This window comes from Danaus plexippus, chromosome 28, assembly GCF_018135715.1.
Source record: "Danaus plexippus chromosome 28, MEX_DaPlex, whole genome shotgun sequence".
NCBI classification, from domain to species: Eukaryota; Metazoa; Arthropoda; class Insecta; order Lepidoptera; family Nymphalidae; genus Danaus; species Danaus plexippus.
The window spans coordinates 236,906-251,136 of record NC_083556.1 but is presented as its reverse complement, the minus strand read 5'-3'; the positions used below and the strand labels follow the sequence as shown (position 1 = coordinate 251,136).

The window sequence follows — 14,231 nt, the reverse complement described above, 5'->3', positions numbered from 1 at the left end:
TTCGGATTTACTCCTCGTTTTTTATTATTTTTTTTAACTACGTACTCCCGACGTTTCGGTTACTTTGCAGCGACCGTGATCACGGGCACAATATACTATTAAACCCTGTTCGTGAACGACAAAATAAAATCATATAACCTTTTATGTGCAGTATAGTATATCTATCAGTCAGTCAGTTAGTATACAACGAGGATTTACAAACGTGAAGTCTCTAAATACATCTAACTGTTCCCCAGGCCCTATACTCCTGTATGTTTACTCCATGTTTGACTCGACACATTTCAGAGAGTTACCAGTTTTAACGACTGAGAGATTGTTTGCGTTAGACAGGGGCTCCTTAAACTTACACATGGAAGTCAAGTCCCAGGCACTGTTGCAGCTCTCCCTGCAACGGTGGACCCGGCACCGACACGGTGAATCCATGGAACGCTGAGAGATCTCGTCTCTTAACGTAAATTATTAAATTAGAAACGAGGAACGATTTGTGTGTAGTGTGAGGACACGAAATTGTTGTGGGTTACCGCAGGGTGTCTCACCTATGGCTTTAACAGTAATGTTCAAATTTGGGCGTAAAAACTCGGGAGAAAATTCTATCTGTCACGAGAACATACAAGGAATGCTTCCGAACGATGAAGTATCAATGAGACTCAGATATCAACTGAAATTACTAAGGGCATTACGACTTTTGACACGTGAATAAGGCTGGATCGTATTTAATACACATTAAGGTATGACAGATAAAAATATAGTTAAAATTTGTTTGAGTTGAATTAAAAATACTTTAATTGATTAAGAACAGCATCGTCGATGGAAGCGGCGCCGCGGGATGCAACTAGTGTAGAACATTTAAGTGACACAAAAAAGTTTTGTAACTTTTAAATATGTTGCTGTTATATTCTGTTGAAAAACGATCTCGACCCGGAAAATATTAAATATATGTTAGGTTATGTTCGCTGTGTACGAGCGGAGCGTTTTTGTCACATATTATATATCATGATAAAGTAATAATAAAAATACTTGTATATGTTATACAATCTATTAATATTGAATTAAAAGTTCACTACGGTTTTATTATTTGAATACTTTTCTTAACGGTTGACATTTTTATTATTTCCTATTAGTTTCTATTATAATTACTCGTTTGTTTGTCAGTAAAGAGTATGTATAGCGAGTGATACACGTACTCGGACATCTCCGCTCGTGATCAAACTCACCCCTCGACCAGTCGGCGGACTTGTGGAGTGAGTAGTCGTCGCCCTCCCCTATATAAGCTTTACGCTGCTCCTCCGCGGTTCAGTGACAGACGAACATTGCCCATCTATTATATATTCAATATTTCCTGTATTTTTTTCGTTTGAGAACAACTTTCGCTAAGGTAAGTAGAGCTTTAAGTTCTAAGTTCTGTAATAATTTTTTTATTCATAATTTTAAGAGAAAAATTTTTTTTTTTTTTGAAAATATTTTTTTTTAATGAATGTCCTATCCGAAAAGTATTTAATAAATAATTTTATTTTAATTTAATTGTAATAGTAATTATAAAAACCTTCGATTCAGATATTTATTAGAAAAAGTATTTTAAGTTTTGCTGCTTAAAACTTTATTTAACTGAGACATATTTTATTTTAATTTGAAATATATAACAAAAACAATTTAATAATTTATAAGTTCCTCGTGCGAAACCTATTTTTAATTTAATGATTTCTGAATTAAAATTCATTATAAAAAATAAAAAATAAAAAACGAACGTAAAATATGAAGAAAAATAGCAAAAAAAAAATCTAACATAAGTCAAAGTGTAGTTTAGAGAAAAAAATCATGAAATCTAGTCGCAGTGAAGCAAAAAAAAAGAGGGTAATGTTTAATGTTTTTCATAACATTAATTAATATTGACTGTTTGTGACTCCTAAATATTTTTTTCGTCTTATTGTCAATAGCGACTCGGATGTTACAGCTTTGACAAATTATCTATACATTTATAGTTTTTTTGTAAAGTTACGGAAATTGAGTTTAAATGAGATCTTAACGGACTGTCTACACAGATACGAAATACCGCTTCGTTGCCATTTCAAATTTATTACTTCTATAACAACCAACAGAATGACTTTTACTCGTGTTTCCGGCTGCTTCTCCTGAAGGTGCTGGATATGATCTTAGTACGAGTTCCTAGCGACCTGTTCTCCGCGTTTCTCCTGTCTCCTGGACCCCTGCGTCCACAGACCTATCGAGATATTTATTCTCCACCAGCAAATTCCATAAATAATTTGATTATTCGTAGTTTTACGTGGATTGGTGATCAAAGAAGATGTTCTTTTCACATTTGCAACTAAATCAATACCAATTTAGAGCACGCATCCACAAGTAAGGCTTCGCATCGCTGTCAGAGATTATTGTATTATGTATGGTGTCAGGCCGAATTTCAAATTGACATATGTATATGGTCCTTAAAAATTACCTTAACTATTTTTACCTCATATTTAAAAAAAATCACATATATATGTTTATGGAAAATTTTACGAATATATCACATTTTCATTTTTATTTATTTTTTTATCTTATTTAATCTTATTTTTGTTATAATTTTCTAAGTCTTGTGATTAATCTCCGAGTTTTCTGCTGTCAATTCGATCTGACAGTATTTGATATTGCTTCCACAGTAAATAATTGTAACTGTTATTGATGGAAGGCTAAGGTGACGCTTACTCGATGAGATTTTAAGTCAACATTGACCAGACACGCGGGCTTCAGGGAAACAAAGATAAAATACAATTATGAGAGCCGTTGTTAAAAATAAGCAGCTCGTGATGTCTTTTCTAGACCTCTTGATATACGCATTCATGGAAGCTACTTTTGTTTGTAAATTTCATTTATTTTCGTACAATTACTAAGTATGAAAGATTCTTCAGATAAGAAACATTGATATGATATTTTTTTAAGTTCCAACTAAACTAGCGACTGTATATAACTTAAAAACTACGCTATTATCTGTTGTCTCTATTAGTCAAATTGATAATATTAAAATTACATTAAAATCGAAACAGTATTTTCCACAGCTTACACTCCCACTGAACACGACGAGTAATATGTTTAATCAAACCAAATTCAAATTAAATTCTTAGAACGTTTAAAAACAAAGAGATTTTGTTCATTAAAAAACTAATATTACTATATACTTCAGTACAAATATCCAATACCTCATTCGTGTAACGACGAAACAATAGTCTTATAACCTAACCGACACCACAGACAAAAGGAGTGTTAGATTATATTGTTAATAGGAATCTTCATTCCAGGACCGCAGCCATGGACCACAAGGAGTTCAGAGTGAAAGGTTAGTTAACGTATATTCTTATCAATACATCTTAATACAGATTTAATTAACTCACCTTTATTTAACGTAGCTATTTTTCGTTTAATGTCGCTATAAATCTTAATTTCCTATTAATTTCGGTAATCAATATACCATCTTCATCTTCATATATATATGTGGTCGCGTAAAGACGCGCGTCGACAGAGTTGTTTGTAACTAATGTTAAGTTAAAATACATAAAATCAAATCGTCTGTTACCTTGATAATAACGCGTAATAATATTCAGTGCCAGTAGCGCTGTAGGTCGGTTAAGTGATTCGTTATTGCTGGTTATAGGCACTAATAATAGTCCGCGTATCACCCCAGTTCAAATGTCAATGTTAGTCTGAAGCCTATTTAATTGATTTGATTTTAAATGCGTCTCGTTGAATTATAATGTGATAGTAAAAATATATATTAATATACCTTTTTTGTATATTCAATGTTATTCCGACATGTCTGTATGGACAATAATGATCACATTTTCCTGTATAGTACGTAAAATATCTGAAGTTTCTGTGAAATAATTTGATCCTTACATTAATCTAGAACTTTTTTTGATTTAAAAAATGAGTAGTTCTCTTTCACACAGATGTTTTTCTCGTTTAGAAGGTCCTGAAATTTTCGCTTGTATACTTGATATTTAGCGTTTTTCATTATTGTATATCTGTCCGAAAGTGACTTTCGTCTCGTCTGTCCGTGATCACGGTCGCTGCGGAGGAACCGAAACGTCGATCATGAAGATATAAAACAAGAAAAAGCTCACAGCATCCGTAAAACGTTTTTATTTAGGAGGTTTAGTGAATGTTTTAGTTTTCAATAAGACAGTGGAATCTGTACGACGCTGAGATGTGTGTGTCTGTATCAGTGTATTATCAATAAGACAAATCCCGACCGAGCCATAAAAATAACAATAACAGAGCGCAGACGGAGCCGTTTACAGTTATTTGATCAATCCCATGATCCCTCCACATCGCGCAGGACATCCGAGCACGTCTTTCACAATAAACACGAGCAACATACATTAAAGCCGATATAATATTAAAGCTGTTTAAATTCTCGATGTCCAATATGGAGGCAATTTAAAAGAATTTGGAAGTTATAGGTTATGAGACCCTAAAGCTGGAAGGTGCTGTTCATAACACAGATCCTTTAACACGGGTTGGCGACGAACAGTTTGCAGTTTATCACTTATAGTACTACGTGCGAAGATTTAGGAAAGAAAAACTTGGAACGGTGTTTATGTAGTGTGAGGACTCGGACTTGGGTTAAGCGTTACTCGAAACTTAACAAGATCGCGGTAGTTAGTTCAGTTAAATATTACTGATATAACAATCGTTTAACGAATGTCACACGAACCGTTTGTTAGTCGGCACGGAAGGGGGGGGGATGAAGTTAATAAGTAAAACATATAGATATAGTTATAGAATCACAGTAACTATGAAACATGAACTCGTCCTCTTAGACTTTAACTAGACTTTGATATTTTCCCTCAATACTTCACTTAATTAAGCATCCCTAATTAAAATTAGGTTCCGTATAAAGGAATCTATTGGTATTTAAATTTACACAAGACAGAGACTTTAGTTGATTGAATTAAATCTTTTTCCGCAACTAATTGGATCAGAACACACTCAAGGTTCGGAACAAGCGCATTCGTAGTTCACTGATTGGAAATTCAACTAAACTGAGCTATATTGAATATAATAGTAATTTGTTTAGTCTTTTAATACGAGTAAAACGAAAAGAGGTTTTAAATGTAACGGAAATGACGTCATAAATTTGTTTCCTTGCACATTAAATAGCTTCACATTGTTCTTTGTTTTTAAAGTAACTACAACGATATTCAGAAGGTTGTGGGTTCGAGTCCCGCTTATGTTGTTGAATTTTCATTCTATATTTGCTAATTTAATTATTATCTCAACATTGATTAATGTTAAAAGCAGAATAGCTTGAATGAAAAGCTTTCTTAGGCTCGATTCTCGTTGTATATTTATGTTTTGTTGGTTAAAGAGAACACAGATATTTTGAGAGTAGTTTTAGTAAGTTCAAAACAATCTTCACACGTTCTCTGCTGTTATAACAATAACTTTTAACATATGAGGAATAAATTAATTTTAACGTATGCATATAAATGGTACAGCAGAGTATTTAGGGAAGATATTTTTCTAAAAATGATTAAGGAATCTCAAAAATCGGAACACAAAATGTATTGTATGTAACAATATTACTCGATCAAGTGTTGCAAATGATAATTATTAAGTAAGACAACGTCCTAATCAACATCCTCCAGCGAAAGAGCTGGTGGACTATATGGCGGATTACCTGGAGAACATCAGAGACCACAAGGTGTACCCTGGCGTACAACCAGGGTACCTCCACAAACGACTCCCGGACCACGCGCCGGAGATGCCGGAGAAATGGGACGACATCTTCAAGGACGTCGAAGATCACATCATGCCCGGGGTAAATACATGAACTAACTCAAAGGCAAAAATATCTTATTTGGTTAACAGAAGAATTACGAGATAACTCAAATTGAAGGAAGGAGTTATGGCAATTCAATTTCATGTTTAATGATTCTGACGCAACTATTTCCTAAATGATAGCTCTAGTCTGGACTTTCCGTATATAATACTTTATTGTTCATGTGGTGTGGCTAGATCGTCCACTGGCAGAGTCCCCACATGCACGCCTACTTCCCAGCGTTGACCTCTTACCCATCAATCATGGGAGAAATGCTTTCCAGTGCTATGAACGTTCTCTGCTTCACCTGGGTAAGTTAAGTGTATCTAAACAACCTACTGCTAACTATATGAGATTGTTGTCGAGCAGCGAGACTCAGGTTTGATATAATATTATGTCGTCCAGGCCTCGTCGCCAGCTGGTACAGAATTGGAGACGATCGCGATGAACTGGCTCGGGAAGCTCCTCGGTCTGCCGGAGTGCTTCCTCAACGAAAAGAACGACAGCCAAGGAGGAGGTGTGATACAGGTGAGCGCCTCGTGAGGGTAGCTCCTGGGAGATGCGATAGTTTAAACCCTGACCATTATGACGGCATAAATCGCAAGAGTAGGCAGCATCATCTCGTCATACCGATCACCCCCGAAATATAGATTGATATAACAAGAAAACATTAAAGAAAGATTCGAAAGTTAAATTTCATAATAGTTTTATTGAAATATTTAGTTGAAAAAATCCTAGGCATTATTTTCAAATAATTTATACCATCGCACTTTTTATTTGTCTGTTTATTATTACATTTAATTGATTTGTAACAGACTACAGCAAGCGAGGCAACCCTGGTGAGTCTGCTGGCTGCTCGCACCAGGGCTCTGATGGAACTATCGGCTCTCAACCCTGACATGCAGTCTTCTGAACTGCTCGGACATTTGATAGCGTACTGCTCGGACCAAGCACATTCCTCAGTGGAGAAGGCTGGACTCATTGGTAAGATTTAAAAAAATATTTCATTTTATTATTATGTGGCACTCTAAATGTTCCAAGATCTATGGCTGACGAGTGCAGCGGCAGTGCCTTCTTTAATGAAGTATCAGGTTATAGCATATTTAATGCGTCGTGACCAGGTCTGGTGCGGATGCGTTACATAGAGTCGGATGAGCACCAGTGCATGAGAGGTGACAAGTTAGAGGAAGCCATCATCAACGACAAAGCCAAGGGACTGGTCCCGTTTTGGGTAAGTCGATTTTGTATCCATATTTTTTTAATATTATCTCAGTTTTTATTTATTTCGTGTACAATATCCATACAAACTTTTTTTAAATAGATTTTTTCTTATAATCTTAATTATTTACGTAGTTTTTGAACCAAAAAATTGCTGTATTTTGTCTAATAGATTTTATAAACCTTTTTTCAAATGTCATAACTAAATTGCAATATTAATAATATATTAATAAAATACTCAAGTCCCATTAAAATTTCAACTAAATAAAAAAAATAAGGCGATTTCAGTTACATAAGACGATTAAGTATAGCAGGAAGCCTCACAACCTATTCCTTCCGAGCATCATTAAACAAATATATTCAGAACTTCTTCGTTGTTATGAATTGATATTTTTAAATGATCCCCGTTGTGAATTTCCCCAACAAATGGTCACTCCTGTATTAACATATTTCCCTTGAGGTTAATTAAAACAATTTAAATTGAAATGTTTAAGAGGCTCCGCTCGGGGAGCAATTTGTTGGACGTCAACATAAGCAGCCTGACGTCTGGGAACATCGCTGTTATTAAAAGGCTTCTTAAAATAGAATTTTTGCATAGATTTTTATGCTGATTCCCGCAATCTCTTATATTTTTATACATTCAACTGTAATTAGTACTGAACAGTACATACGCCACCAGTTGCAGATGAACACACTGCATTCGGAAGGCGCTTTTTTCATTCATAAATCTTCGCACAAAACGTAATTAAATGGATGAGAAAATTTAAACGTCTCGTATGTAGTGTGACTATACAAACTTGTGCTAAGTTAACTGTTCTATCAACATAAGTATATTAAGGAAAAACTAGAATGTAGACGTTTTTTGTCGAAAACCCCGGTAAGGATGTACTTCGCTTTTAAGTTTATACAATACTTTGTATGGACAAAGTATCGTAGGTAAATAACTTCACTTGAATAAAGAATGAATACAATATCCAGAGGACTGTTCAAAACTTTTACCGAAATTTTTGGTATGAATCTGAAGTAAATATACTTTGACTCCACCCTGCACTGCCATCAATACCCTACACCCTTCTCCCTCACCTTCCTCGACCCTCATCCTCGTAGCAGGTATGTCGTGTTCCTAATCATCATGACTCCCGAGTTAATCAAGTTGTCTCCTCATCAAAACGGTTCCAGCCTCCGATAACCGTATTAATCCTCCTCAAGGCCTCATTATGATATCTTAACACGTGACTAACGCCGTACGGGAAGCTCGCGACAGTATTGAGTTTTAAAACTGATTTATTACTAAATTATTATTTTTTTTCATTTTATAATGTGATAAAACTACTTTAATTCAAATATTAAAAGTATTGAGATTATCATAAAACTTTTACTTGTGAAAAATAATTATTAATTTAAATTGACGAGACTCACTGACCACTGACTGATACTTTCATCTCGTCTGTCCGTGATCACGGTTAAGGAACCGAAACGTAGGGATGTAGATATAGAGTAATGAAAAACGCAAAGTATACCAAAAACTTAGTTCCATTTACGTGAGTGCTCGCGGTACTCTTAGATATCATTAAATGTTATCGTCCCATCTTCGTCACCAAATGCTATATCATTTGTATAGTGTTCCTAATTAATAAATACACCCAAATTCATTAATTTGATGAACACTTCATTTCTGAAGAAGGGTAATCATAGATACAGAAATATAGACACTCTTAGTCCTAAGACGCTGCGGGAAACCACTCGGCCCGGCTCGGGGCCCGCCTTACCATCTGGTGGGTTTATGCCTGTCGGGGGGTAGGAACAAATGCATCGGCGATACCCACCCCTCTGACACAAGGGTACATGAGGAACACGGGTTGGTTTTTGGTCAGTAAGAGTCTGACAGTCCCTTTCGCCCTTCCCTAAGGGCGGTGGGGCTCCATGAGGATTTTCCAACCAGACACCAAAAGAATATCTTAGTCCTAAGATCGAACTTAAAAGGTTTAGTTCTGCCATCTAGTTAAACTCAAACACAAATATAATGATTCGTATATTAAATTATTAATCCCTGTTCAGGTTTGCGCCACTCTCGGTACGACAGGGTCCGTAGCCTTCGACGATCTCCGGGAAATAGGCCCGGTGTGTGACCAGCACTCCATCTGGCTGCACGTAGATGCTGCATATGCTGGGAGCGCTTTCATATGCCCCGAATACAGGTTCTATGACCTTACTTTACAATATGCTAGAATAATTTGTAATGTGAATTAAATCGACTTATACGCGAGCTTTAAAATTATTTTACCGTTTTTTGGAGAACTTTTACCAAGTTAGAATAAGTTTCTTCGGGTTATGATTACGGTCTACTGGCTTAATTAAAAGCTTATGTAGAATTATTAGGTTAAATAAATATGATTGGAATTTTCCTCTATTCACGGTTTTTTCTTTGTATTTTTTATTAAAGGAACAACACGTTACACCTTTCACGTTATAATTCAAGTATAACTCATATACTTTCGTATGTCCACTGTTCAGACACTGGCTGGATGGGATCGAGCTGGTGGATTCCTTCGCCTTCAATCCATCCAAGTGGCTGATGGTAAACTTCGACTGCACCGGCATGTGGTAATGATCCCTCCAATGAGACGCTGTCTTTCATATCCCTTAATACATTTTGGTACCCCTCGTGAAGGTTAAATAGTTGTTGACCTTTTCAAATATTTTCTTCCAGGGTCAGAGACAGTAACGCTCTGCACAGAACCTTCAACGTGAACCCTATTTATCTAAGACACGAAAATTCAGGTACGTCACTAAATCTTGAGAGTATCTTTTTATTTCATATTGATCATTATTAAATATATAAAATATTCGTTGCAGGCAAAGCTATCGACTACATGGTAAGTGACGTACTCAACCTTATTAACAGCCTTAAAAAGTTTTAAAAGCTCAAAAAAGTTTTATTAAAATAAATGCTGTTTCATAATAACGTTGTTTACAAATAAAAGGTTGGTTCTCAACACGCGAACACCAGGCGGAGAATCGAAACCGAGATCCTCGTCAAAGGTGATGAGCATGACGACAGTGTTATAAGTGACGAGGGTTACCCGCCCAGTGAGGAGAGTAGTCTCACTGACGACAGTGACGAGGATATCAAACCACGGGACGCGCCAGTAGCTGATAAGATACAGTTGGAAAACCCCGATAAGAAAGAGCCGCTCGTATGTCTTAGCTTACGGGTGTCGGTCCTCGCGGTGTCGGTCCTCGTGGTGTCGGGATAGCTCAAATACCTACTAGAATTCCAATATAAACTTTGATAACAATAGTGTACATATAACTACATATACTCCTAGCATGGGTCAACCGCTTCAAAAACTATCTGTTTTTCCGTATTGATGTCGTTATTTCTTACAGCATTGGCAGATACCTCTCAGTCGACGGTTCAGAGCTTTAAAGCTGTGGTTCGTATTGAGGAACTATGGAGTGAGCGGCCTCCAGAAACACATAAGAGAGGTCAGTGGGTCAGAGTTTGTAGACGAGACGAAAACTCTCAGCCTTCCATGGATTCACGGTGCGGGTGCCGGGTCCATCGCGTTGCAGGGAGAGAAGCTTCAACAGTGACGGGGAGTTGCGACCCAGGTGTAGGTTAAAGGAGCCCCAATCTAACGAACGTTAAATGCTCGCCTCCACTGTTCAAGCTCCTCTCTCTACCTAACCAAATTTGAAACGTACCTGCTAGGGCTGCCTTCGACGTACGTTCCAAGAATAAACTGATGTTAGTTCTTGGTAGGCCTAAGTCTTTTAGCAGGTTGTAGATAGTTTTGGCTGTTATACCTCTCGCTCCTACTTCCATTTACAACGAACCTATTCTTAGTGAGTTCGTTAGTGAGCTCGTAATACTTGTTGACGTGGATGGGATGGTCTTTGGGGATGTTTATAGCAACGCGCTTTAAAATTCGCGAATGTAAAATTATGTCCGGTCTGGACGCCGTCGCACAAATATCCTCTGGGATCTTATATTGCTTCTCATACGTGTCCATCATTAATGTCCAATCCGAAGCCGCTTTAATAATAGAGTAAGGCTTGACGTTTTATTTTGTAGCCCTAGTGCCTTGTCTCCCAAAACCTATTGATCGCTGTTTTGTGGTTATTTCTTTTTGCGGTCTTGCTACCGAAAGACTAACCGCTTCACGTATGATTTCTAAAACCCCATCGTGACGAGGCGTGTTTTGACCACTATCCAGGAGTTTCCTACATCCTACTAGCAAGTGCTTAGCAGTTCCAACTGCTTCCCCGCAGATGTAGCAAGTTTCTTCGGTAAAGTGATTGTGATAGTTTTGTACAAATTACGTAAAAAACATTTTCTGTGATCGCTGTTGGTGTTAAGTCTGATGAAAACATGAATATTCCAGAGCGTCCGTCTAGCTCAGAAGTTTGAGGCCTTGGTGCTAGCTGATCAACGTTTTGAAATACCACAACCACGGAATCTGGGTGAGTTACAAATTAAAATCAGTTTGCGTTTTGTTTGTGATAGATTTGAAATAAAATAAAAATAGATGCCTATTTTCCTATGTAAATTTATATTTTCCTTACTAGGCATGGTTGCTTTCCGTCTCAAGGGAGACAACACCCTCACCGAGTACCTTCTGAAGCGCCTGAACGCCCGCGGCTACCTACACGCCGTGCCGGCATGTTTCAAGGGCGTCTACGTCATCAGGTTCACCGTCACCTCCCAAAGAACCACCAACCAGGACATACTCGGTTGGAAATGCTCATATTTTAATGAATTTCATTTTTTTATGGTAATCAAATTATAACTTAAAATGTCCCACCTCAGACGACTGGACAGAGATTAAGACGGTGGCGTCCGAAATACTGAAGGAAATGTTTGGATCAGAAAACGGAAACATCGTGGTGTCCAAGAAACCGAGGATTTCTTTGAAAGGTAAATGAATCAATGTCTCAGACACGATGGGTTTGATAGGTCTTGAATACTTTAACTCGAGCTTAACTAACTATCATCTCGTCTCATACGATCATGGGCATTCGAAGTTACAGAGCGAAGGTTCTAGTCAACCAGCTCATAGTTTAAGTTAAACTATTTGCTTGTCTGCTTGGAACAGAAACTCGCGAACTGAACGCTACGTTTGGGACGAGCCTGTTGCTAGCCAACAGTCCGATGAGTCCAAAGATCGTAAACGGCACTCACGCAGCGATATGCGATTATGAGTCACTGCTCTCATCCTGCGCTCAGACCTTCGCTGAGCTGAAAATGGAACCCAAAGATAGTCCTGGTAACACAAACACATTGCATGGCTTCTATAACCCCATATCTGGTGTCGGTTTTGAAACCTAAAAAAAATAATCATTAAATTTAATTTTCAATGATATTATAATGAAACTCATACTAACATATATTTTCCCTGCTGTCAGCTCCGTCATTTAGCTTCCACCTTATCTATTGATAACAATCAACAGCACTAATCCCTGTACGTCATTTCTAACGCCATACTAAACTAGAAATGCGGCGTCGCGTCCGCGGTATGAAGGCGTGCGGGAAGAAGTTCTCGCTGGACTCCTACATGGACATGCTCCAGGAGCTGGTGGTGGAGTCCCTGCCGCAGTGCTCGGAGGAGAAGGAGGAGACTCCCAACGGTAATTATATAACAACCCCCCACCCCTCGCCCGCGTGTAGGTGAATGACCTTTCCTCTGGGTGATGGGACATCATCTAACAACTTTATCTCAATGCAATATGTTCTTCGGCTCATGTCTCCGCTCGACCCTCGGTTCTGTTCAGCTCCGGCCATGTTTATCGTCCCGGATGTTTTATGTCGGTTTTAATTCGTTTGGTTTATTTTAGGACCCAAAAGCGATCCCATCGGCGTGAAGTTTTGAGGTAATTAATTAAATCTATAGCGGGTGGTTGTACAGGCTTTGTCATACAAATGTTTGATGCTGGACCATCGACGTCTTAACGTTCAATAATGTTCAGCTATACTACTTATGTCTCCAGGATCCAGCCCCGCCGACCGTTCCATCTCATCACCTGTGGTATCCAGCACTACCGTAAAACCAGTCGCCTGCACGGACACCAACCAGTTACTAGTACCAATGACTCCATCCAGACAGTTCAGGTCGAAATCTGTCGACGAAACCGATTTGAAGCTAGACGACGCGGTCATCTCCGTAGACATCAAAAACAACGAGATCACGCTCACGCCGACCGATTCTAAAAGCATTCTCGACGCTCGCGACGTATCCGAGCTCAAAATCGGCGATCGGATCTCGAGGGCATTCGACCTCATGGACACTAACAATATGGAATGTAAGGAAGCGGGCGAAGCCAAGTTGACCATCAAAGGACCCGGGAGCTACATTAAGCAGATCATACAGCAGTTCAGCGAGGGACCCTTCGACGCGGAGGACTGCAAACCTGACCCAGGACGAGCTGTCGCCACACAGAGCCTCAAACAGCGGGCTGACGCGTTTTGCAAGAAATGCCTTCACTACAAGGGCGTCAACAAGTAACCCCACCGCGAGACACTTAGTAATCTTTGTTCATAGAAGCTCTACATGTCCAAGTCCTAAGAAAGTTTCCGCGCTTTACTGGTCAGTCCAACTAACCCAAGTTAGTCTTAACCGGTATTATACGAACTAACTCGGTGCATCCTTTTGGTGATTTTTTTTTTTAATTTATCGATTTATTTTTCGGTTAATTTTAAATAAAAAGTTAAGTTAACTTCGAAGCACAACCTTGTTTGTTAAACGTATTTTCTATTTTATTTTCGTATTGTATACAGCAGCAGCTCAAATTTTACGATGAAATTGAGATATATTATATTATAGTGGGTAGTTTAGCTTCGTTAGTTAAGTATTGTAGTTAATATAACCGTGACATTAACTGCTGTGCCGCATCAATAACGTTTTAATTAATTAATATTGTACGCTCGTTGAAAACTATATATGATAAATTATTTATAGTTGTAGGCAACTAACTAACTGTATGTTGGCAAACGTTTGGAAAGTTACTGTAACCTTATGAATATATGTGTATTGAAGCAAAACGTTGTTTGAATTGAAAACTACCCTCCGCCGGCGCAATACATGCTGTTTGAATAATCAACAAATGAGGGTAGTTGTAATTACCAGGAGCCACCTGCGGAGCCTCTACCAGTGTCGGTTGGTACGATAGAGGCGCGGGTACGGACTACGAACAGTCGCTG

The 14,231-nt window shown here is 38.1% G+C and overlaps 1 protein-coding gene across 7 annotated transcripts; it reads left to right on the top strand.

The window, feature by feature from the left end:
* Positions 1-1,302: 1,302 nt before the first annotated feature.
* LOC116776207 (histidine decarboxylase) lies at positions 1,303-14,066 on the top strand. Of its 7 annotated transcripts, XM_061525427.1 has the most exons (20): positions 1,357-1,375; positions 3,291-3,328; positions 5,640-5,812; positions 6,010-6,123; positions 6,218-6,340; positions 6,628-6,796; positions 6,934-7,043; positions 9,089-9,228; positions 9,545-9,634; positions 9,741-9,811; positions 9,887-9,906; positions 10,015-10,227; positions 10,421-10,519; positions 11,419-11,497; positions 11,603-11,767; positions 11,844-11,951; positions 12,130-12,300; positions 12,527-12,661; positions 12,869-12,904; positions 13,022-13,161. In XM_061525427.1, the coding sequence occupies exons 2-19, from the start codon at positions 3,301-3,303 to the stop codon at positions 12,901-12,903; spliced, it is 2,043 nt and encodes a 680-aa protein (XP_061381411.1). In that variant the 5' UTR covers positions 1,357-1,375; positions 3,291-3,300; the 3' UTR covers position 12,904; positions 13,022-13,161. The 7 variants fall into 7 exon arrangements, with proteins under 7 accessions (XP_061381410.1, XP_061381411.1, XP_061381415.1 ...); XM_061525431.1 differs by lacking the exon at positions 10,015-10,227; XM_061525430.1 differs by lacking the exon at positions 12,130-12,300.
* Positions 14,067-14,231: the final 165 nt, after the last annotated feature.

Bases quoted from the DNA above. Each gene is read 5' to 3' on its own strand.
- LOC116776207 (XM_061525426.1), top strand. From the start codon at position 3,301: ATGGACCACAAGGAGTTCAGAGTGAAAG. The intron at 6,341-6,627 runs GTGAGCGCCTCG...GATTTGTAACAG, and splicing joins AAGGAGGAGGTGTGATACAG to ACTACAGCAAGCGAGGCAAC. The intron at 9,635-9,740 runs GTAATGATCCCT...ATTTTCTTCCAG, and splicing joins TTCGACTGCACCGGCATGTG to GGTCAGAGACAGTAACGCTC.